The following is a 25,894-nucleotide window of genomic DNA, read 5'->3' as shown; positions in this document are numbered from 1 at the left end:
ACATTTCTCTGCGTGTTAATATTTGTTCTAGATTCCCACCTCTGGGTGGTCTCATGATTGTTTCCAGGATTACAAATTTTAGTTGTGAAATTGTGTGATCCTGCTCTTTGAAATGTCTTGCCACAGGTGATTTTATATTGCCAGTTCTGATATTAGATTTATGTTCTGAAATGCGGTCTTTGGCACGTCTGATAGTTTGCCCCACATAATATTTGCCACACGGACAGATTAATCCATATATGACGCATTTACTTTCACATGTTGCATAATGTTGTAGGTTTATTTTTTGTCCTGTGTATGGATGTCTTATTGTCAGACCCTTTTGTACGTTGTTACATTGACTGCAATTCAAGCAGGGGAACGTACCCTTCTTTGGTTTCCCAAGAAATCTTTGTTGTATCTTGCTAACCCTTTCTGCTTTAACTAGTGAATCTCATAGGTTCTTTCCTCTGGTATATGCCATTAGTGGTGGTTCTGGAAAGAGACCACTAATTTGTGGGTCTAACCTTGTGATTTTCCAGTTTTTTTGTAGCGTCCTTTTGATGTGTGCACTCTTTGTTGAATATTTTGTGAGGTAGATCAATGGAGGATTACTTCTATGTTCCTTCCGTTGTTGTTTTAGGAGTTCTGTCCTTTTCTTCAGTTTACATTTCTCTTTGGCTTGAGATAAAATCATTTCTGGAAATCCCCTCTCTTTGAATCTCTCTATCTGTTCCTTCTCAGTGTCTTCATATGTGTCTTCTTTCGAAATAATCCGTTTTATTCTTTGGAGTTGGCTCAATGGTAAATTCTTTTTTAAATGATGTGGATGATGACTTGTAAAAAACAAGCTGTTATTCACATCTGTAGGTTTCCTGAACACTGTTGTATGTAATTTTCTTTGTTCTGGGAATATTTTCACATCCAAAAAGTGAATTGCTGGATCGCCTACCGCTAGGGTAAACTTAATTCGGTTATTGCATGTATTCAGATATTCGAAAAATGATTCTAACTCCTGCTTGGTACCTTTCCAAATGGCAAATATGTCATCTATATACCGTCTCCACATGGCCAAATACATTGACCATGTGGGGTGTTCCAGTATATATTGAGTTTCAAAGTGAAACATGAAAATGTTAGCATATGCTGGGGCCATTGCTGACCCCATTGATGTACCAGATGTTTGTAGGTAGTATTTACCTTGAAACCTGAAATAGTTGTTGTTTAGTACTATTTTTGCTAATTCTATAGCAAATACTTGATTCCCTGGAAAAAACTCTTGGTTGAGTAATATCCATTCTAAGGCTTCCAGTCCTTCTTCATGTGGGATCGATGTGTATAGTGATTGAACATCTAATGTGAATAGGATCCAATCATCCTCAATTTGGTTAATGTTGTTCAAGACATTCAAAAAATGTGTCGTGTCTCTCAAGTATGTTGAAGTAGTTTGTACAATTGGTTGGAGTAGTTTGTCTAAATATCTTGATAATGGATCGAACACGCTCTCTGTGGCTGCCACAATTGGCCTGAATGGAGGATTCTCAAGATTTTTATGAACTTTAGGAAGGCCATAGAAAACTGGCAAAATTGGATTCTTATTAATCAAAAAGTCTTTTGTTTTTTCTGTTATCCATTCCTCTGTGGCAGCCTTGTTCACTATCTCTTCTACCATTCGTTGAATTTCCGATGTAGGATCGTTATCTAAGATCATATATGTATTGCTATCTTCAAGAAGGGTCAAGCATCCTTGTTTGTATAGATTTGCATCCATTATTACAATTGCTCCACCTTTATCTGCGGGTTTAATTTCAATTGTCCTGATATTCGACAATTCCCTCAGGATTCTCAGTTGATGTTTCCGGAGATTTTGACCTCTAATATCCATATATTTGATAGATTTAAGATCCTTTTTCATCTTCATTTCAAAAAGGTCCAATGTAGTATTTTTGACATTTGGACTGAATGTACTTTTGGCTTTCATTTCCAGGCTGTCGAAAGTTACTGATCTTTCCTGTATTGGTGGAATTGAGTCAAAAAATAACTTCAATTTCATCTTTCTGACGAACTTAAACAGATTTACCTCTTCGTTAAAAAGATTTGTTTGATTCGTTGGTACAAATGATAAACCTAGTTCCAGTAGATCCAATTGTTGTTTTGAAAATATTTTGCTTGAAATGTTTATAATTAGCTTTAGGTTTTCTTTCTGCTTCTTAGATTTCTTCCTCCCTCTTCGCGCTCGGCGTCTTCTAAAAAAAGGGCCGGTAAGTTACTCTGATTTTCTGGAATTGGGGTAATAGATACTGTTGTGATCCCCGATGTTGAGGGTACTCCTGTTGTTGGTTGAGTGGGCCTATTTTCCCTTCCTTCACTCGATACGTCACTTGATGGATCTGTACTTTTACTTCCTCTTCTTGGTTTATTTTGAAAGGGTGCTTGTTTATCTTTGTCTTGAAATTGTTGATTCTGTTGATGATAATATTCTTGCCAAGTATATACTATGTCTTTCGCATAATCTAGAGTATCTCTACGGTATTTTCGAATCTTTCTTTGTTCAATGTCTTTCTTGTAAGAATCCAACTTTTGATTGGTTGAGGCTAGGATGTTCGTAAGCTCCTCCACAGACGTTAATGTAATCAGTTGTTCTTTCAGTTCTGTTATTTCCGTGTCTAGTTTTGTTAATGATGATGCAAGTTCTTCTATTGTTAAAAGAATTAAGTCTAATGAACATTTGTTAAGGATACGTTCCCATCTAGCTACAAAGTCATTGTTCTCTTTACAGAGAGTCGGTTTCAAGTATATTCTTAAACCTCTAGGAATTTTTTGGGATTTGTAGTATTCAGTTAAGGTGGTGGCATGTAGTTTTTGGGCTATTTCTCGTCTGATTAGTCTTTCTAAGTTGTTGATTATTTTCTCTGGATTGTCTTGAGTAGTTGTTGGTTTCCCTGTACTTTTGATTAAGCCCAATATTCGGCTTGCTTCTTCCTGTGAGAAAGCTAGCGTCTTTGCATATTTTGTAGTTAATGTATTAATTTTTGAAAAGGACATATTATCCAAGTATCTTCAATTCTGTTCTTATTCTGGTTTGGGGTGCTAACCTCTGTATGATACCACACCAAATTAATGGGATTACCTAGAACAAAAAAACAATAGAATGAGGAAAGCACACCCTATCTTCTGTGTGATTTATTGTGGAAAATTTTCGTGTTTTTTAACTCTTATACTAAACAGTTTTTTCTGGGTGCCGGGGAGAAAAGATATGACTCTGGTATCTAAAAGTCAAGAAAGACTGCATGACAGAATAACTATTCAAAAATCACGAAACAATACTGAGATTTGTTTGGAAAACTATTTTTCCATATTTGAATGGTGTGCAGGGGACGGGAGTTCCTATTACCAATGGGAACTACATTTTTCTTTTAATCATTTGTATGGCATACAGAAAGAACACTCCCCTGGTCACTTTGCACACAAATCTATTTTTGACTTAAATGCATATTTATCTATGTACAATTTTTCTAATATTATATGTCCAGTTAACATATTTTCAGTAGCGCCAAACCATCCGATCCCTGTCTTTGTAAGATGTTGTGTTCACTTCTGACAGAATTCTGCCTTTTTCATCCAGAACACAACCTCTAAACCTTTCCAAAATGTACACAAATGTGCACAAGGAATATGGGCATCAGATGATGAAGTGTCAAATTTTTAACATACATACATTTGGAGTAATACCCTATTTTCCGCTACTACCCCCCCAGAACATACCACAGAATCCTAACACCTCTTAAAATGTGCACAGAAAAATCACAGGAATCATGATATTATTGATATAATTTTGACAATTATGTACTATGAATTATCCATCTTTCTAAAATTATGCTCTGGCCCAGAGGGGTGTGGTTTCCCAAAGCACATGGGGAATTTCTGGTTTGTCCACTTCCTCCAAGCTCAGCTGGCTCACAGAGGCAGAGCCCCTCCCATTTCCTTCCAAGAGGAAGCCATATACGACCCCCTGATTTAGAAATTGCTTGGAGCAAATGGAAGTTCATTGTTCTGTTTCCCTGCACCCAGGTACTCCTCCCCTGATTCAATCAGAGAGGTGTAATCTCCTTTTGGTGGTGCAGCAGAAGGCAGGCCAGGCCTGTGAATGCAGTTGCTGGGCAAGTTTCAACTCCTGTCGGGGGTAGTTGCCGGGCAGAATTCAGTCCCTTTAAGCCAAGCTTCAGCCAAAGGTCACTTTTGTTCCCATTTTTCTTCATTCAAATCAAACTTACAAGTTTGACACATGCAGCTAGAACGCGGATTCTAAGTTCAAAACCATGACATTTAAGCAGTTGCAACCTATGACATTCAAAAGTAGGTCACTCATTTATTTTAAACATTTCGATTTTAGTGGCTTTAAATCCCATTTCACTTAAGCTGCTGACATCCACAGCTCAGCCAGTTTTGTTATGAACATTATTTTAGGCTCTTCATCTTTCCAGATTTGGTATGCACACAAGACTTCATTCTACCAGACGTCTGATGGTGTTCAGTAAGATTTTTGAATATCTTGCAATGTTTGAAATGGGCATTTTGAGCTTGCATTTCAGAGAAACAAAGGTGATTTCAAAGCGCTTTTTTGAGCTAACGGGCGCTGCTGCTTTTCCTTTGGCACCATATTTCACTCATGGCGCTTCTGGCCCATCACGCTCGCACTGGTGGGTGGCAGGTCAGGCGACCATTTTGGTGTGCGCAAAAACTGTGCGGTTTTCCTGGATTCTGGCGCAAATGTGGGCTTTTCGGCCATCTTGGATTTTCTAAGCCCACAGCACCAAATGTTGCAGCATAATAACTTGAACGTGGGTCGATACACCTGACAAGTACTTGCGGGATGACGGGGACTGGAGGAAACGCGTATAGCAGTGGGAATGATCACTCCACCACAAACTCGTCTCCTAAGGCTCCGTTTGGAGGAAATTCCCGCGAGCAGAACCTCTCGCACTTCCGGTTGACCCTGGAGACGAAGAGATCCACTTCAGCGGTCCCCCAAAGGGCGAAGATCTCCAGGAGAATCTCCTGAGCCAACTCCCACTCGTGAGAGATCGCGCTCAGCCTGCTCAGAGCGTCCGCCGTCTCATTTTCGTCTCCTGCCAGATGAACTGCCGAGATCGAAACTTCCTGCTGGATTGCCCAGAACCAGAGCGGCATCGCCTCCCTGCACAGAGGAAGTGACCCTGCCCCCCCCCCCTTTTTGTTGAGGTAGTGCATGGCCACCGTGTTGTCGGTCAGGATCAGGACATTCTGTCCTCGCTCAGTCGGCAGAAAAGCCTTCAGGGCTAGCCTGAAAGCCCTCAGCTCCAACAGATTGATATGGAGCCTGGACTCCGACGGAGACCAACGACCGCTGACTGTCCACTCGTTGGCATGAGCTCCCCATCCCGTAGGGATGCGTCCGTCACGATCGCCACCTCCGGCCAGGGCAGCCAAAATGGAGCCCCCCTCTTCAGATTGCCTTTGTCGCCCACCACAGAAGGTCCCGGGCGACCGAAGACAGCACCTGAACAGGGTCCGACATCCTGCCGGAGGACTGAGACCACTGGAGCTTGAGTGCCCATTGCAAAGATCTCATCCGCAACCTGGCCTCTGGCATCAGAAGAATGCAGGATGCCATGAGGCCGAGCAGTCTCAAGAACTCGAACGCTGGGAGAGTCTGGGCAAGTTGAAACTTGTGCACCATCTGCTGAATGTGATGAGCCCTCACCTGGGGAGGAAAACACTGCCCCAGGGACGTGTCGAGCACGGCTCCGATGTACTGGGGCCTCTGAGTTGGTGTCAAATTGGACTTCTTTAAGTTGAGGGAGAAGCCCAGTTTGTAGAGGGAGTGGCAGGTGACTGACAGATGATCCAGGACTTGCTCGGGAGAGCACGCCCTGATCAACCAACCGTCCAGGTAGGGGTAGACGTGAATCCCCCCTTTCCTGAGGTGCGCTGCCAGCACTACCATGAGCTTGGTGAAGACCCTCGGGGCGGAGGTCAATCCGAACGGCAGGACTCGAAACTGAAAGTGCGAGTCGCCAACCGCAAACCTCAGGTACTTCTTGTGCTTTGGATGGATCGGCACATGAAATTAAGCGTCCTTGAGGTCGAGAGACAACAACCAGTCCTCAAGTTGAAGGGCCTGGAGGACTTGAGAAAGAGTAGCCATCTTGAACTTGTCCTTCCTGAGGAGTTTGTTCAAACCGCGCAAGTCCATGATGGGTCTCAATCCCCCGTCTTTCTTGGAAATCAAAAAATAAGGAGAATACCATCCCTTGTTCCTCTCCGCTACAGGCACCAGTTCTATGGCGCCTTTCTCTAGCAGGGATTGAATTTCCTGTGCAAGGAGTGGATCTGGACTCTTCAAAGAGAGATTTCCCGGTGGATTGTCTTGATGCCTCTGCCGGAAAGGAAGACAGTAGCCGTGGGTTATGATCTCCAGAACCCACACATCTGAAGTAATGGCACGCCACTCTGCAAGATGCTGCGCCAGCCTTCCCCCAACCGGCGAACCATGGGACATGGCCTCATGACTGAGCTGAAGCGGCTGCGGCGTTGCCTGAGGGCAAAGAGGCAACAGCCCGAGCGGCCTCGGCACCTCAAGTACCTTGTTTTCCCCCTCTGGCACCCCTAAGGTGGCCCCTTTGACTGGCAGCTCCTCTCGCTTTACCAAAGGATGAGTAATAACGAAAGGAACCTCCCCTCCATTGCTGTCCCCTAGGACGAAAAGGCAGAGGTTGTCGAACTGCAGCGCCCAACGACTTCGCTGCAGCTTTTGAGGTCTGCAACCTCTCAAGGCTCTCGTCAGCCTTGCTGCCAAAAAGATGTTCCCCGTCAAAGGGCATGTTGAGGAGCCGGGACTGCACATCAGGAGCAAACCCCGACTTCCGCAACCACGCAAACCTGCGTATCACAGTGCTCACCGCCATGTTTATGTTTATTTTATTTATATAGCGCAGACCAGGCCCAAAGGCAACCGGGCGCATATCTTGGCAGAAAGTTACAGGTATAACATATCATCACATTGGTACCAACCGATTGTGAACAGAATATACAGAATATACAATTGACGTTACAAAGGAACAGTAGTGCCGGAACAAGGCAGAGCTAATGCCATGTCCAAACCAGACTGAACGGCCTCACACATGGCATCCTTGCCATCCTGAACCATGGCAAGGAAACCATCCCGTTCATCCCCTTCGGGAATATGTTCAGCCGCCAAGGAAACACAGTTCCACAGAGTGTGCGTGAAACGAGACAAGGCACAAATGGAGTTGGCCGCCTGAAGCGCCATGCCCCCTGCAGAAAACACTTTCTTCGACCAGCCGTCAAAACACTTGTCATCCCTATCAGGAGGGATGGTAGGGTACGACGCCTGCTTTGCCGGGGCCTTCGCCGCCTGCACCACCAAACTCTCCGGAGTAGGGTGCTTGGACAAATAGCAGGGGTGACTACTGGCTGGGCCGTATTTTCGCGGCAAAGACTTGCTCACTGCCGGGAGACTCTCCGGAGCAGTCAGAGCCGCTGACACCCTTCTTTGCAGAGCCATATGGAATGGCAGTATCGGGTCAGGTGGTGGACCAATGTCGAGGATATCCGTAAGGTCATCCTGAACAAACTCCCCGGGGGGAGCAGACCATCCTAAGTACTCGGTGACCCGTGACATAAGGCGCCGGTACGAAGAATCGGCTTGAGTGCCAGGCACAGGCCTACAAAACACCACCTCCGGAGAGGTGTCCAGCCCACTAGCATCATGCAGGGACTGCCTCAGGTCCTCAAACTGGCTATGGCCCGAGAGAATCTCGTCAGGCACCGTATCAGGCACCATGCCATCATCAGATCCCGCATCCACCTCTGAAATGAACTCCAGATGGTGGTAAAAAGGCACAGAACTGGAACCAAAGCCATGCTTGACCTTGGCCAGAGCCTTTCTAGGTGGTTCCCCCGAGCCACGGGGTACCCCAGTCGACACAGCCTCGAAAGGCGTCGAGGGCGTTGAGTGAATCGGCGTCGACGACAGACGTGGCGCCGACAGCATCGACAGCGTTGACACAGGCCTCGAAGGCGGAGCCCCGAGCGTGTCCCTCGACATCCTGGGTGCCGACGCCGACTTCCTCGGAGGCGGAGCCTCGAGAGAGTCCGTCGACGACCTCGGCGCCACAGGCGTCGATGTCTTCCTCGAAGACATCACAGGTTCACGCGGTCTCGAGCGCGTTGAGGACTGGGACCTGGAACGGGCATGCCGAGAACGATTCCCCTTGTCCGAGCGGGAACTTTCCCGCAAATCATGACGACCACCCGAGCCCGAAGGCGTGCGAGCGGTGTCTCTCGGCTGATCACGACCGACCCCACTCGGAGGCGCGGACAGACCAGTGCCCTGCGATTCGAGAATCGCCAACATTTTCTTCCCGAAGGAAAGCCATTCCTCCAGTGTCGCATGCTTGGTGGGGTAAGCGACCCGCCGATGGGCGGAGTCCTCGGATGAGGACGGGGAAGGCGACCTATGACGGCGCTTCCGGGAGTGCCTCAAAGAGGCAGAGGAGTGGCGAGACCAACTCCGGGACCGAGACCCACTGGACTTCCGACGACGACGCGTAGCGTCGCCCCTCGAGTCGTCCATCGAAAGCCCTGCAGACCTCGACTTCCGGGGCTTGGACACCTTACCCACCGATAACTTCTTCTTGCGCTCCCGCAAGGCTTTCAACGTGAGCGACTGGCAGTCGACACAGTCATCCGTGCCATGGGCCTCCCCGAGGCACCAGAGGCAGGTGTCGTGCAAGTCCGTAACCGACATCTTGGACCCACAGTCCCCACATTTCTTAAAGCCTGGACGCGGGGTTGAAGACGAGGTAGACATCTTCACGAAGAATAACTTCCCAAAACAAACAGGTTCGAAGAACCGAGATGAACAACAGAAACCCCAAAGAGTCGAGGCGTACCGAGATTCACGAAGCGAACACGTTCGCGGAAAAAACGGAACAAAGGCTACGGGTGTCCTACTTATCACATCGGGTGACGTCGGCCGTCGGCCGTCGGAGGAGGTCCTCGAGGACGGCGCATCGACGTAGGACGCAGACGCCGAAAATTTTCCAAAGCAGCACAGCTGTGGTGATTAATGTCATAGATATGGAATACGTCGGAGGACCCAATCCCCTCGAATTGCCCGTTGCTGGGATCTAAAGGGCAGACAGAGAACAGAGGCAAATCTTTTCCCATGAGTAGACTATCTGGGCCAAGTTGACCAAGGACTTCCACAGCATCCAACCTGCTGATTGATACAACACTTTGCCAAACACGTTGTATGTTCAGAAATCTACCCTCTTTTGTAATAAACTAGTTCCAAAACCCCAAAGTGCATCCCAGATTGCCATCATTCCTCTCCAATTGGAGAATTGGTAGCCTCCTCTGATGAGCATCGCCCCTGCAAGGTCTCGTGATCCAGGATAGCTTCCCATTCCAGAAGGCTGGCATCCAAGGCTGTGACTGGGTCTGGAGGCAACACCCTGTAGTCACATTTGTTTCCACTAACCACCATTGAAGAGAATGAGCTACATCTGTCATCTGAATAGACATCTCGTAATTCTCACCAGCATCCCAACCCTGCAGAATATGGTGACAGAGGTTTGTGGGGGATCCTCGTCCACTGAACTGTCGATACACATACTACGAATTCCCCTTGGACCTGAAGCCATTGAGATGCCTTTGGACAGGGGGTAGATAGAAGAGCATCCATTTAAGGACTCCTTTTCTGGGCTCGACAAAGAATGCTTTTTTCTTGAGCATGTTGGAGATGACACAGATGAATTTGAGTGGGAGTGATTCTCGATGTTTCATAATTCATTACCAACTTCGAGAAAAGAGAACACACTTCTCACATCCGCTGTCAGGGCTACTGATGGGAATGAATTAACCAGTCATCGATGTAAGGATGGACTAAAATCTTCCCGTGCAAAAGTCCTGAAACTTGAGATTTTGCTGGTGGTCCGTTGAAATAGGAATGTAAAAAAAAGGTGGATCCTTTAAATCGATGGCAGCCATAAACTCCCATCAGTTTAGGAGACTGCAAATGGACTGTACAGACTCTATCCAAAAGGAGGTGTGCTGGATGTAGTGGTCTTCCAGATCAAAGACAGGCTAGAATTCTCTCTTTGCCTCTTTGCCACTAGGAACAGGGTGGTAGAGAACTAGGTGTTCCATTCATGAGGTGGTTCCTTCTTGATCGCTCCATTCTTCAGCAAGGTGATCAGTCCTGGAGCAAGGCAAGCTTCTTGACAGGATTTCATAGCATAGGAGTATGCCTTGCTGGTGGCAATGTTGGTCTCTGAGAATTCAATCATGTAGCCTCTGGCCACAATTTCTGGTACCCTGTACAGGTTGGACATAGAGTTGCTCCAATGGGTGGAAAGAAAAAACAAAGCATGTCCTCAAACAGGATCTAGGAGCTGGGAAGGGATTGCCCATAGTCAGGAGGGATGGGTTTGGGAGAGTTGCAAGCCTGAAAGACAGCTGCTTCTTCCCCTGAACCAGTTCTGCCCAGGCCTAAGAAAGCAGGACATTCCCTCCCTGAGAAAACCAGGAGTGATTATTCCAAGTGGACTGATGGCAGGAATGGATAGCTTACTGCCGTTGTGCGCCAATTTGAAAGGTTCTCCCAGCTTTGACCCAAATAACCTGTGCCTCAGTAAATGTAACCTCAGCAGAAAAGCCTTCTCAGAAGCATAACCAGAAGTGGCCCCTGGCACCCACAGTAGAAGTCGAGCATAAGGCGATGGATCGCAAAATGTCACATGCAACATATGATGACAGCTGGACGTGCTTCCTAGTGCAGCCAATTTTTCTGAACAGTAGGGGGTGGCGTTAGATAGGGAGTATGTGGCCCTACCCCAATAGGGACGGGGTTAGTCCGGGAAGAAGGGAAAAAAAAAGAAAAAAAAAAGTTGAGCTTTTTTCTCAGGGTCTTGTAGACAAAAGTCTGTCCAGGCCCAGCGCCTCCTCAATTGTGTAAAACTGGGACCAGGAAAATAGGACAAGAAGGTAATGCTGTGTTCCAAAGCATTGCTATATGTGTACAATAGAAGAACAAGTTACTTACCAACTGGTAACCTTCTTTCGACTGGAAGCTCCTCCAACGTATTCCACATCTTTGACATGTAATGTCCACAACTGTGCGGCTTCGGAATTTTCGGCAGAGGGTTTCCTGCGTCGGCACGGTGCCCATAGCCTCAATTTATGTTTTTTCCTCCATAACGTGTAACATGCTCGTACACGACGACTGCTTGACTGCACATAGCCTTGCAGGAACGCAAGCTGCAATAGCATCGGACATTTTTCAGAGGGGCAGGCTGGGAGGGCGATGTGGAATACGTTGGAGGAACATCCAGTCGAAAGAACGTTACCAGTTGGTAAGAACTTGAATTTGGAATACCCAATCAGATGGCAGAATAAAGCACTGGTTTACCAAAGGCCATATACTGTCCTTGGAGTGTATCCAGGGAGTAATGCTTGACAAAGGAGTAGATGGAAGACCACGTTGCTGCGCCACAAATATTCCTAATAGGAACTCCCCGCAGCAGGGCTGTGGATGTAGCTACGCCCCTAGTGGAGAGAGCTCTCAACCCCTACGGACGGTCCTTGCTTGCCAATCTGTAACATTCAGTAATAGTGAGGATAACCCACTTGGACAAGGTCTGTTTAGTAACAGCCTGACCCAATCGGTGTCCAGTGTATCCCACAAAAAGCTGGTCGTACAGTCTGACCCTGGACATCCTAGAGCTATAAAAGCTCAAATATCTCCTAGGGTCCAACCTATGAAGTCTCTCCTCTTCCTTACCAGAATCAGGGGGAGGATAGAAAGCAGGAAGTACCACTTTCTGGCTCAGATGAAACTCAGACACTACCTTAGATAGGAAGAACGGACAGACGTACGTACCCTCAGTACAACCCTATCCTTGTGGAACACACTAAAGGGTGGCTTAGATGAAAGTGCCTGCAATTCACTCACTCTGCGAGCAGATGTAACTGCAACCAATAAAACCGTCTTGAAAGAAAACAGTCTCAAAGGACAAGAGTGCAGCGGTTCACAGAGCACCCATCAAGAATTTTAAGACCAAATTCAGATCCCAAACCGGCACCTAAAACTGGGACAGTGGGAACACACTCATGAGCCCTTTTAGAAATTGGGAAATCAAAGGAATCCTAAAATAAGAACATTCCTCAGACGAGCGCTTGAAAATAGACAGCGCCGCCAGGTAACTTTTAATGGTACCCACTTGAAGACCCTTGTGGGCCAAAGAAAGCAAGAAAGAACCATCGGAATGGACCACTGAAAAGGATTGACATCGTTTCCTCTGCACCAGTCGCAAAACTTACGCCAACGGTACAGGGATTTGGTTGCCAGCTGCCTGGCCGAAAGCAACACCTCCATCACGTCATCTGGGAGGTCTCAATCCTTATATCTCAACCAAGCGTGAAGGTTGAGAGTCTTGACATCTGGATGGAGAACCCTGACATGCCCCCTCCCTCAAGGCCCTCCCCCCTCCTCCTCACATGAGAGAAGATCTTCTCTGTGGGGAAGACTGCGTGGAGGGCAGATGAATATTTCTAGAAGGTCCGGGTACCACGCTCTCCTGGCCCAATCCGGAGCAATGAGGAGCAATGAGGATCATGTGGGATCCGAACCTCCACAACCTCTTTAGCATCTGAGGAATGACGGGGACCGGAGGAGGAAACGTGTACAGAAGTGGGAATGACCAATCCACGACAAATGCGTCCCCTAAGGCTCCTTGCGGAGGAAATTCCCTTGAGCAAAATCTCTCGCACTTCCGGTTGCCACCCGTCGCGAACAGATCCACTTGAGGGGTTCCCCAAAGGGCAAAGATCTCCTGAACAATTTCCTGAGCCAACTCCCACTCATGGGAGACCGTGCACTGCCTGCTCAGAGCGTCTGCCGCCGCATTCTCCTCTCCAGCTAGATAAACTGCTGGAGACAGTAGTCTGGGAGACTACTTGCTGTCTCGCCCAGAACCAGAGCTGCATCGCCTCTCTGCACAGCGGGAGTGACCCTAAAACCCCCCTTTTTTGTTAAGGTAATGCCTGTGTTGTCCGTCATGATCAGGACACTCTTCCCCCGCACAGACGGCAGAAAAGCCTTCAGGGCCAGCCTGATGGCCCTCGGCTCCAAAAGGTTAATGCGGAGTTTGGACCCCGACGGAGACCAACGACCACTGGCGGTCAGATCGTTGGCATGAGCTCCCCATCCTGTGAGGGAAGCGTCCGTCACCACTGTCACCGCCGGCCACGGTTGCCATAACAGCTTCCCCTTTATCAGATTCCCTTTGCTGGCCCTCCACAGAAGATCCTGCAAGACCAACAGTGGAATCTGAACGGGATCTGACATCTTGCATGAGAATTGAGATCACTGCATCTTGAGAATCCATTGAAGGGATCTCATCCTCAGTCTGGCCTCTGGCACCAGAAAAATACAGTATGCCTTGAAGCCGAGCAACCTTAAGAATTTGAAAGCCGGAAGACTCTGGGCACATTGAAATGTGTTGACCATCTGTACAATGTGTTGAGCCCTCACCTTGGGAAGCGAGAACTTCCCCAAGGACGTGTCCAACACAGCCCTGATGTACTGGAGCTTTTGGGAAGGTGTCATATGCGACTTCTTGAAATTTAGGGAGAAGCCCAGCTTGTGAAGGGAGCAGCAGGTGAGGCTGAGATGATGCAAGGTTTGTTCGGGAGAACACGCTCGGATCAGCCAGTCGTCCAGGTAGGGGTAGACGTGAACTCCCCCTCTCCTGGAATACGCGCCACAACCACCATTAACTTGGTGAAGACCCTCGGGACGGAGGTCAATCCGAATGGCAGGACGCGAAACAAAGTGCGAGTTGCCAGCCGCAAACCTCAGGTATTTTCTGTGCTTTAGATGAATCGGCACATGAAAATAAGCATCCTGTAGGTCCAGAGACACCAACCAATCCTGAAGACAAAGGGCCTGAAGGGCCTGAGAAAGAGTGACCATCTTGAACTTGTCCTTCCTGAGGAACTTGTTCAACCAACGCAAGTCGAAGATGGGTCTCAGTCCCCCGTCTTTCTTTGGAATCAAAAAATATGGGGAATACCATCTCTTGTTCCTCTCTGCCACAGACACTAGTTCTATAGTGCTTTTCTCCAGCAGGGTCAAGATTTTCTGCACAAGGAGCGGATCTGGAAGCTTCAAAGAGATTCGCCGGTGGATTGTCGTGAGGCCGCTTTAGGAAGGGGAGGCAATAGCTGTGGGCTATTGTATCCAGAACCCACACATCCAAAAGTAATAGCTTGCCATTCTTCGAGATGCTGAGACAGTCTGCCCCCAACCGCCGAATGGAACATGGCCTCCTAGCTGTTTGGAGAGGCTGTGGCAGCGCCTGAAGGCAAAGAGGAAGCTGCCTGAGCGGCTTTGACACCTCCATTTCCCTGTCCACCACGGGTACCTTTTTGTTGGCCCCTTTGATTAGCGGCTCCTCTCGTTTTACCAAAACAGGAGTAGTAACAGAAGGAACCCCCCTCCACTGTTGTCCCCTAGGACGAAAAGGCGGACGTTGAGGCTCAGCTGCGCCCAAAGATTTAGCAGCAGCTTTGGAGGTCTGCAACCTCTTTAGGGTCTCGTCAGCCTTGCTGCCAAACAAATGAGAGCCATCAAAGGGCATGTTGAGAAGACAGGCTTGCACATCCAGAGCAAAACCAGACTTCCGGAACCACGCAAACCTGCGCATCACGGTGCTCGTAGCCATGGACCGGCTAACACTATCAGCCGTGTCCAACCCAGACTGAAGGGATTCACACATGGCATCCTTGCCATCCTGCACGAGAGCAAGGAACCCATCCCTTTCTTCCCCCTCTGCCTCAGCCACTTAAGACACAATTCCACAGAGTGTGTGAAAACCTTGCCATGCCACAAGTGGAGTCGACCGACTTCAGTGCCATACTCCCATCAGAAAATACCTTGCGTGCCCAACCATCGAAGTTTTTGTCACCCTATCAGGAGGGGTGGTAGAGTACGCCGCCTGCCTCGAGGTGGCCGTAGCCGCCTGAACCACCAAACTCTCGAGAGTGGGGTGAGTGGATAGGTAGCTGGGTTCGCTACTGGGTGGGCGGTATTTCATAGTTAACGACTTGTTGACCGCAGGAAGAGCCTCCAGGGTCTGCCAAGTAGCTGCCACCCTTTTTTGCAATGCCAAATGAAAAGGCAACACTGGGTCAGTGGGCGGATCCTGATCCAAAATCTCAGTCAGGTCATCCTGATCAAATGCAACCGGAAGGACCGGACCACCTAAGATACTCTAACTCTAGACATCAACCTCCTACAGGAGGATTCAGCATGAGCCCCAGGCTCTGGCCTACCAACCTCCACCTCAGGAGATGTGTCAAGGCCACTGGCATCATATAACGACTGACGCAACTCCTCCAACTGACTGTCTTCTGAAAAGACCATGTCAGGAGCCTCATGAGTTTCAACAGGCTCAAACTCCATATCTGACCTCTCCTCATCCTTATAAATATTATGCAGAGAATGAAAGAACTCCTTCCTAGGGACAGGAGCGGCCCTGGAGTCCACAACAGGCCTCACAGTTTTGGATAAAGCCCTTCTCTTAGGATCCACAGTACCAGGGGCCTCAACCGGCAAATTCCATCCAAATTGCCTCGAAGGCGTCGAGGGAGCCAATGGCTTTGCTGTCGACAATGGCGCCGAAGGCTCCAAGGGCTGGATTGAAGGCAACGCTCCGACAGCAGCACTCGATGGATACAGCGCAGAAGGTGTTGACGCCGACCTCGAGCCCTTTCCAGATTTCTGCGGTTTCGCTGGGGACGAAGAGCGAGACCTGGATCTGGCACGTCTTTGGCGATCCACTGGAGCCTTGTCTGAACGGGACCTTAACGGTTTCCGATGTTTATCGCGCCGAGTGCCCGGGCCCGAAGGTGCGCGAGCATCGGACCGAGACGTTCCCTCGCGGCTTCTTCCGAAGGTGTGGACGGAACTGTGCCCTGCGATTGAAAATCGACAGCATTTGCTCCCTGAATGCCTCCCATTCCTCAGGAGTAGAGGATTTAGTGGGACAAGCCACTTTCCTCGCAGAGCCATCATCCGACGAGGATGGGGAAGGCAACCGGTGACCAAGGAGTGCCGAGACGAGGATGAGTGGTGGGACCCACTCCAGGATCGAGATCCCTGGGACTCCTTCCAACGAGGAGAGTCACCCCTCGAATCATCAGTGGAAATACCTGTAGCTTTTCGGGATTTGCGAGGTTTAGAAACCCAACCTACCTGTAACTTCCCCTTACGCTCCCACAAGGCCTTGGCAGTTAACGACTGGCGCTTCGAGCAGTCGTCGGTATCATGACTTTTGCCCAGACACCACAAGCAGATGTGGTGCGGGTCCGTAATTGACATTTTGGACTTACAGTCCCGGCATGTCTTAAACCCAGACCGCGGAGTCATAGGGGTAGAAGATGAAGACATTTTCTTCAAAGAAGATCACAGGAGGCGCGCCGAGTTCTCGAAGCAAACACGTTTGCAGAAAAAACAGAACTGAGGCTACAGGCGCCGTGCGTCCTATTTATAACATCTGGTGACTGTAACCCTCGACGGAGGCCTTTGAGTGACATCGACTTGATGCCACCGACGCAGGACTCCCTCTGCCGAAAACATTTCCGAAGCAGCACAGCTGTGGACATTACATGTCATCAAAGATGTGGAATATGTTGGAGGACACAATCCATTCAAAAAATGGGAAAGCTTGTTAGCATCAAAACACTGCAGTTCGCAAGCTCGAATCCTGACAGGCCTGATTGACACTTTCAGCCTTCTGTGTTTGAGATATTGAGAATATTACAAGCACTTCGGGTGAGGGGCAGGGTAAATGTGGCATGAAGCACTACGCAAGAAGAACAAGTTACTTCTTACCTTGTAACGTTCTTTCGACGGGATGTTCCTCCGACGTATTCCTCATCTTAGATATCTCCTTCCAGCTCTGCTGGCCTCGGAAAATGTTTTCTCTAGAGGGCGCTGCGCGTCAACGTCCTCCGAGTCCATGTCCCTCGACAGCCGCCGTATCGACGTTCAACGTCATCCTGCCTATAAAGGCCGCGCGCAGCGTCCGTTGCTCAGTTCCGTTTTGTAGCCCACAGTATTACTGTCTGGACTAGACTAATCACCCTGAAGGAGCGTAAGCTGCAACAACAAGGGAAGTAGAACTGCGGGGATGGATGGGAGGGTCGATGAGGAATACGTCGGAGGAACATCCCGTCGAAAGAACGTTACAAGGTAAGAAGTAACTTGTTCTTCGAAGGGATTGTGTCCTCCGACGTATTCCTCATCTTAGATAGGCTCCCATAGCAGTATTCTATATTCGGAGGAGGGAGTACTGACTTCACGCTGTCTTCTATTGATGAATAGAATGTAGTACAGCCCTTCCAAACCTAGTCTCTTGACTGGAGGAGGAATCCAAATTGTAAAAACGTGTAAAGGTATGGACAGACGACCATGTAGCGGCCGCACAGATGTCTTTAACCGGCACGCCTCTTTTGAGGGCCGATGAAGCTGCAATACCTCTGGTCGAATGAGCCCTAAGGTTTTGAGGGGGCTCTTTCCCTGCCAGTTTATAACATTCCAGAATGGCTAGAATGATCCATCTGGAAATGGTCTGCTTAGTTATTGGTAACCCCAGCTTGTGACCTGTGTAACCTACAAACAGCTGGTCTGCCTGTCTTATCCTGGCAAGTCTACTAATGTAAAAACTTAAAGCCCTCCTAGGGTCTAGTCTGTGTAACCTCTCTTCCTCTTTCCCCGGGTGAGGAGGAGGATAGAAAGATGGTAGGGTAATCTTCTGAGTGATATGGAATTCAGAAACCACCTTTGGGAGGAAATTAGGCTTCACTTGCAGGACAACTTTGTCTTTGTGAAAGATTGTATGAGGGGGTTTACAAGAAAGAGCTTGTAATTCGCTCACCCTTCTAGCAGATGTAAGTGCTATTAATAAAACAGTTTTAAGGGTAAGGAATCTTAACGAACAAGAATGGAGAGGTTCGAAAGGTGTACCCATCAGGAAAGTTAGTACTAAGTTTAAATCCCATAGGGGAACTTGGAATGGTCTTGGGGGATAAACATTGGTTAACCCCTTTAGAAACTGTATTACCAAGGGTAATTTGAAATAGGATGGTTCTTCCGCAGTATGCTTAAAGATGGATAGCGCTGCGAGATAGCCCTTAATGGTGCCAACTTGAAGGCCTGAATTTGCCAAATATAGTAGGAAGGACAAAACCATTGGTGTACCACATGAAAATGGGTCGATATTCTGTTCTCTACACCAGCTGCAAAATCTGTTCCAACGGCAGCGGTATAAAGACTTTGTTGCTGGCCTCCTTGCCGAAAGCAACACCTCCATAACATCATCAGGGAGGTCCCAATCCTTGTACCTCAGCCGTTCAGAAGCCAAGCGTGAAGGTTGAGGGTTTTGATGTCTGGATGGAGAACCTGACCTCCCTTCTGTGAGAGTAGGTTCTCTCTGAGTGGAAGTCGAATTGGAGGGCAGATGGACAAGTCTAGAAGGTCCGGGTACCACGTTCTCCTGGCCCAATCCGGGGCAATTAGGATCATGGTTCGACGGAATCTTCTCAACCTCCTGATCATTTGAGGAATGACAGGGACCGGTGGGAACGCGTACAGAAGCGGAAACTCCCAGTCCACTATGAACGCGTCTCCCAGAGCTCCTCTCGGAGGAAATTCCCTTGAGCAGAACAGGTCGCATTTCCTGTTTAGGCTGGTGGCGAACAGATCTACCTGAGGGGTTCCCCAAAGGGCGAAGATCTCTTGAAGGACTTCCTGAGCTAGCTCCCACTCGTGGGAGACTGTGTTCTGCCTGCTCAGAGCGTCCGCTGTCAAGTTCTTCTCTCCGGCTAGGTGAACTGCCGATAGAGAGATTCCTTCTTGGATTGCCCAAAACCCGAGCTGCATCGCCTCTCTGCACAGGGGTAGTGATCCTACGCCTCCTCTTTTGTTGAGGTAATGCATGGCCACCGTGTTGTCCGTCATTATCAGGACGTTCTTCCCTTGTACAGCTGGCAGGAAAGCCTTCAACGCAAGTCTGATGGCTCTCAGCTCTAACAGGTTGATGTGTAGTCTGGACTCCGATGGAGACCAACGACCGCTGATGGTCAAATCGTTGGCGTGGGCTCCCCACCCCGTGAGTGAGGCATCCGTGACTACTGTTATCTCCGGCCAGGGTTGCCAAAACTGTTCTCCTTTCAGAATGTTCTCCTGACAGGCCCACCACTGAAGGTCTCGAGCCACCCTGCCGGGAACCTGAAGAAGATCTGTCATTCTCCCTGAGAATTGTGACCACTGAGTCCTCAGTGCCCACTGGAGGGATCTCATTCTCAGGCGAGCCTCTGGCACAAGGAAAATGCAGGATGCCATGAGGCCTAGCAACCTCAAAAAGTCGAAGGCTGGGAGACGTTGGGCATGCTGGAACTTGGTAACCATCTGTAGAATATCTTGAGCCCTCACCTCTGGTGGCGAGGCTTTTCCCAGGGAAGTATCCAGGATCGCTCCTATGAACTGGAGTCTCTGCGATGGTATCATTTGTGACTTCTTTAAATTGAGGGAGAAACCCAGTCTGTGAAGGAAGTGGCACACGTGATTTAGCTGGATCTGAGCTTGTTCCAGAGAAACAGCCCTGATCAGCCAATCGTCCAGGTAGGGGTAGACGTGAATCCCTTCCCTCCTTAGACTTGCAGCCACTACCGACATTAACTTGGTGAAGACCCTCGGGGCGGAGGTCAGCCCAAATGGCAGCACTCGAAATTGATAGTGAGAGTTGCCAATTGCGAACCTCAGGTATTTCCTGTGTTTGAGATGGATAGGCACATGGAAATAAGCGTCCTGAAGGTCCAGAGATACCAACCAGTCCTGGAACTGAAGGGCCTGGAGGATCTGAGAAAGTGTGACCATCTTGAATTTGTCTTTTCTGAGGAATTTGTTCAATTCTCGCAAGTCCAAGATGGGTCTCAGTCCTCCGTCTTTCTTCGGAATGAGAAAGTAAGGGGAGTACCAGCCCTTGTTCCTCTCCGCTACAGGTACCGGTTCTATGGCACCTTTCTCTAGCAGGTCCAAAATTTCCTGCAAGAGGAGCGGATCTGGAGCTTTCTGAGAGCTGATCCCCGGTGGATGACTCTGAGGTATACGTAGGAAAGGCAGGCAGTAACCTTGGCCGACTGTTTCCAATGCCCAAGCATCTGACGTGATAGCCTGCCATACCGTCAGATGTTGAGTCAATCTGCCTCCTACAGGTGTCCTGTGAGGGGAGTCCTCAGAGTGGTTTTGGGGCGGCTGATGCAGATGCCGATGGTAAAGAGGCACCTGCTGTTGCTGCGGCTTTAGAATATCTACCCCGTCCACCTCGGGTAGTTCTTCTTTGACCCCTTTGAGCCGGTCGTCCTCTACCTCTTCCGAATGCGGAGTAGAAGCGAAAGGACTTGCCCCTCGCAGAGGTTCCAGTGGGACGAAAAGGAGTCTGACGGATTGCAGTTCCTAGGGATTTTGCTGCAGCTTTTGAAGTTTGCAGTTTCTCTAAACTGTCATCCGCCTTTTTCCCGAACAAAGAAGAGCCATCGAATGGCATGTTCAAGAGCCTGGCTTGCACATCTGGGGCAAAACCCGACTTTCTCAACCAAGCGAATCTCCTGGTTGATGTACTTGCCGCCATTGCTCTGCTGATACTGTCAGCCGAATCAATGCCCGCCTGGAGGGATTCGCACATAGCGTCTTTACCGTCCTGTATAATATTCAGGAACGCATCCCTTTCTTCTCCCTCCGGGATGCAGTCAGCCGCTGTAGAAGCACACTCCCAAAGTGTATGGCTGAACCTAGCAAGGGTGCAAGTAGCATTAACAGACTTTAATTTCATGCTACATGCTGAAAAGACTTTCTTTGCCATAGCATCATATTTTTTATCGTCCCTGTCCTGTGGGACTGTAGGATAAGCCGTCTTGACATCGGTAGAGGATGCTGCTTGTACCACCAGACTTTCTGGGGATGGGTGTTTAGACAAAAACTCTGGGTCTGTGGAAGATACCCTGTACTTTGTAGACAGTTTTTTATTTACTGCTGGTATTACATCTGGGGTATCCCAGTTTGTCATGATCTTTCTCTGAAGAGCTTTATGAAAGGGCACCACAGGATCCTCTTGTGGGCCTTTGTCATGAATATCCGTGAGGTCATCTTGTTGGAAAGATTGTGAAGGTGCAGACCACCCCATGAACTCTGTAATCCTGGCCATTAAGGCTCTGTAGGGGGTTTCAGCATGCTCCCCCGGGTCTGGCTTAGCAAACTCCACCTCAGGGGAAGTGTCTAACCCACTTGCCTCATGTAAAGAATCATGAAGATCCTTTAATCTGCGCTCTTCAGAGGAAAATTCCTCTCTAACTGGGGTTACAGGTCCCTGTAACTCAAATGTGTCTTGTTCAGACAAATCACCCTCTTCTAAAATTGAGGATATAGTTCTCAATTGTTCTGAACTCATAAAGGGAGTAAATCCCATTTCCAAGGCAGAGGGTGCCGAACTTGTCATTATTGGCCTCGAAAGCATCGATGTCGTCGACGCCGACGTCGAAGGCTTCGAGCGTGGCGTCGAAAACAGAGGTGGAGGCCTCGAGGACCTCGACAGAATTGGAATTCTACTCGACAATATCGAAGCCATCGACGTCGAGGGCCTGGGGATAGTCACTGGATGTGTGGTAACCGTGACTTTTCTTGGCGTCGACGCCGGTGTCGAGGCCGGCGTTGAGTCGACAGACCCGTGTGTCGAAGGTCCCCTCGACAACCGCGTCGAAGACATCGACCTCGACGGGACCTTCGTCGACGGCGTCGACGGAACCTTCGAGGAAGGTTTGGAGGTCATAGTCCTGCTCGAGGGTTCGAAACGCGCTCGAGAGGTTTCTTTCGCCGGGTACTGCGACTCGCGGCGTTTTTGACCTTCGGGTCTTTCGACCAGAGCATCGCTCTCGGCAGTCTTCGAGGGGGTCGAGGCCGCTTTCTCGAAGACGCTCATCATATTCTTTCGGAATTCTTCCCATTCAGCCCGGGAACTATGTTTCGTGGGGCAAGGGATTCTTTTTGGCGAAACAGAGTAAGACGGAGAAGGGGATCTTCGACGTCTCCTCTTGGAGTGCTTCGATCTCGAGGAGTGATGAGACCCACTCCGAGACCTGGAGCGCGAATGGTGACGAGGAGACGAATGTCTCGACTTCGTCGAAGAAGAAGAAGCTTTAAAAGTCTTACCTTTCTCCAGCTTCCCCCTACGCTCCTTCAGGGCCTTAGCTGTCATGGACATACAGTCCTCGCATTCCGAACAATGATGTTCAGCTCCCAAGCACCACAGACAAATTCTGTGAGGATCGGTCAACGACATCTTTTTCCCACAATCTCGACATTTTTTGAAGCCGGATCGAGGAGTTGTCGGTTCCGACAAGGAAGCCATCGAGTACGGATCGAATAACTCGAGGTAAATAGGATTAATCTGACTAAGAACTGAGCAACGGTATTCCGAGGCACTGAGTAAGCGCGGAAAAACGGAACTGAGCAACGGACGCTGCGCGCGGCCTTTATAGGCAGGATGACGTCGAACGTCGATACGGCGGCTGTCGAGGGACATCGACTCGGAGGACGTCGACGCGCAGCGCCCTCTAGAGAAAAAATGTTCCGAGGCCAGCAGAGCTGGAAGGAGATATCTAAGATGAGGAATACGTCGGAGGACACAATCCCTTCGAAATGTGGTGTTTATATTACTCATGCAGTCTTTAGGTTTTCATCCTGAATACATTAACATTTGTACCAGCATGAATATGCAAAAACTAAGCAAAGGGGCACACAGATTTTGCTACAGCCACTCAATGAAATGTTATATGGCTTCAACCTTAAACAAATCAGTTGGTTTTCAAAGATCTTATTTTTAAAAAGTGGCAATTAAAAAACCTTGAACAATCAAAATTGACAAAAATATGGGACCCCTTTACTGGGAACGAACACAGCCAAATGTACGGTTGTATGGTTTACAACCACGTTTCAGCTTGCTATAACAGACCAATGGAGATACGTGGCCATTGAACCAACTGAGTGGGTAACTTCCCATAGGAGGCTAGTTGTCCATGTTGTCCAAGTGAGATTATTTTGTCTCATCTTCATTACTCAAAAACAATTGAATGTATTACAGTTGACATTCCCAAATGCAACAAAATGTGCGCCACTGCAGTTAGAAAAAGGTATGCTCCGATTTGGCTGAAAAGCTTCATTTTGATAGTGAGTTATGTCCCAGTATCCCAAAAGACATCCACAAACTGAGAAATTATGGAATCCGAATGGTCTGTATTGTGGCACTTCTTCCTACTGCATAGCCCCATTAAGTGTTCCAGAGAAAAAGGGAAGAGTAACAGATTAAGATATGCATGCAAACCTCTGCATTGACTTGCGTTTGCGATAAAATACACAAGGGTCACAGGTGAGTGCAGGAAAAAGAGAATTCATTTCTAGTATAACCTGCATGATGGGTAGTTTATCCTTTAATTTTAGTACTTCCTAAGATGTATTTTGCCTGGTATTACGTTGTCTCAGCTTCCCTAATAACAAATAGATCAAACTAAAATGGTAGACATTATGCTGTGAATATTTGTACACCAATTAAACCTATACTCAGCACATGGACTCTGGGGCGAACGTTCTTGATAGTTGATCACAATGAAGATGCGTGAATGATTGTTAAAGTTTTGGTTGGACTTGATATTAAATATATCAAAAGAAAGGGTGAGGCTTGCTCAAAATATTGATTTTTCTTTACCTCATTTTTTATAAGGTCCAGTTGTAGGCAAACAAATAGAATATTTTTAATTTACACCTCTAGAGAGAATTGGGACTACAGTGCTGTTTTACACATACTACTATTTAGCTTTCAGAACTAATTATGGTCATACTCTGCAGAAGAATGGATCAGGAAAAGTTTGACGCAAATGAGGGCAGTCTCTACCATTAACAAACTCATTTTCCTAAGAAGGTTGGAGGCCTAGATTTAATTCAAGACAATCCTTGGCACGAGTTCCGAAAGGGCACATCATCCCCGGGGAATAAAAACAGGAAAGTACAAGTCCAATTCCATAGATTTCTTTAACCTCATGCCTTTTGAAACGTAATAATATTGTGACACCTCAAATAAATTGAACAGGTAGCTGGTTACCTGGGAGAGTAAGAGCGCCTGAAAGTCTTGTGGGAAGGAGCAATGGGGAGGGAGTGAGACTGAGAAGGGGGATGCTTCGACAGCCCATCTGCACTCCAACCCCAGTACCGACTGCCGCGGTGAGAAGAGGGAAAAAAAAGAACGAGAAAAAAGAGGAAAGAAGAAAAGAGAATAAAAAGAAAGTATGATCTGTGAGAGGTAAACTTGATTCTCACTTCGAGAAAGTAATCAGAAATCAAAATTAGGCAGGCTTCAGGTTATCGTGCAAAGTAATTATTTATCAGAAATAAGCAAATGCTTAGATCCCAAACAACTGGTGGTGATAGAAATAAAGAGTTAACATACAAACCTTTTACCAACATACTTTACAGAGAGAGAAAAAGAGGCATCCATGCACCAAAATAACAAGTTTAAAGCAATCATAGTGGTTTTAACCAGTTAAGTTGCAAATTGTTAAAATCTTTACCAAAGGTCTAAAATGTTGATGTTGAAATTCCCCATAAACTGACAATATGCCAATTTATACCACTTACATTTTTTACCTTATATCTATTTGCCATGTCCAGCTTGGCACTTCAACCACAATTGACAAAGCAATAGAACTAAAAAACATAGCATGTTCCAGACTATTAATGTTAACATTTACACATTGGAATTTCCTTCATACAATACATTTACTGAAGTTGCTTGGATATTGTGAATCCAAGGAGTGAAGAGATTTACAGGATATTAATCCATGGAGAAAAGGATTTCAGAGGATGGAGGCTGCAGTGCAAAGGCACTCCGATCAAATGAATTCAGAGACGGCTGGGAAATGAGATAATGGAACGAATAAATTGACTAAATGGATTCAGGTTCAAGGAATTAGTGGAAGGAAGAGATTCAGATGGTATTTACCATTTGAGTGTGGGATTTAGATGGTTGGAATCAGTGGGAAGCATAGGATTCTGATGTCGGAATACATGGAACAAAGAAATTCTTATATCAGAATCCATGGAGTAACAAAGGTATTTGGAGATTGTAATATAGTGGCCAAGGATTTAGAGGGTAGTAATTGATCATTTAGATCGTAAGAATCCATGGTTTATAGGGATTTAGATTGTAGCAATCCATGGAGTCAAAGGATTTCTCGGATCAGAATCCATGGAATGAAGAGATTTAGAAGATTGAAATCTATATAGTGAAAGGATTCAGGCAACAGGAATTCATGAAATAAGGTGATTTGAGTGACAGCATTTAGACAGTTGATACATTGGAGCAAAATTTCACATTGAAAATTCAGGGAGAGCAAAGATAAAGGCTGAGAAGGACCAAGTCTATAAAAACATGCAAGTTGTTTCCTCTATTAGGCGAGTGAACCATTCAACTTTACTCCCAATTTAAATGATAAACTTTGAAACTGCTGCAAGACTTTCTGTTTTGCATTTCCTGGATGGAAGCCAGCCCACTCTTTCCCCTTTAATAGAAATGTGAATGCCGAAAACAATTTCTTTGTACAGAAACCAAAGTATTCTAAGCAACCCCTTTGACCTATTGGTTCTATTTTAATCAAATAAAACTGACTATGTGATGTTGGCAAGGAAGTCAAAACAAGGTAATTCTTCGATGCATCATGCTGCATTTTGATTGACCAA

At 47.5% G+C, this 25,894-nt stretch overlaps 1 protein-coding gene across 35 annotated transcripts in view; it reads right to left on the bottom strand.

The window, feature by feature from the left end:
* The window catches only part of CLASP1 (cytoplasmic linker associated protein 1), a 2,584,612-nt gene that overhangs the window by 645,335 nt on the left and 1,913,383 nt on the right, over positions 1–25,894 (bottom strand). For 27 of the 35 annotated variants that reach the window (XM_069616701.1, XM_069616702.1, XM_069616704.1 and 24 more), the window contains one exon: positions 24,261–24,371. The exons of the other annotated variants lie outside the window; for them this stretch is intronic. In XM_069616701.1, coding sequence (XP_069472802.1) covers positions 24,261–24,371 — 111 coding nt within the window. The remainder of the gene's footprint in view (positions 1–24,260; positions 24,372–25,894) is intronic. 35 annotated transcript variants of the gene reach the window in all.

Source organism: Ambystoma mexicanum, chromosome 9, assembly GCF_040938575.1.
Source record: "Ambystoma mexicanum isolate Mex_15411 chromosome 9, UKY_AmexF1_1, whole genome shotgun sequence".
Taxonomy (NCBI): domain Eukaryota; kingdom Metazoa; phylum Chordata; class Amphibia; order Caudata; family Ambystomatidae; genus Ambystoma; species Ambystoma mexicanum.
The sequence above is the reverse complement of the archived record's forward strand: the minus strand, read 5'-3'. Positions and strand labels throughout refer to the sequence as shown.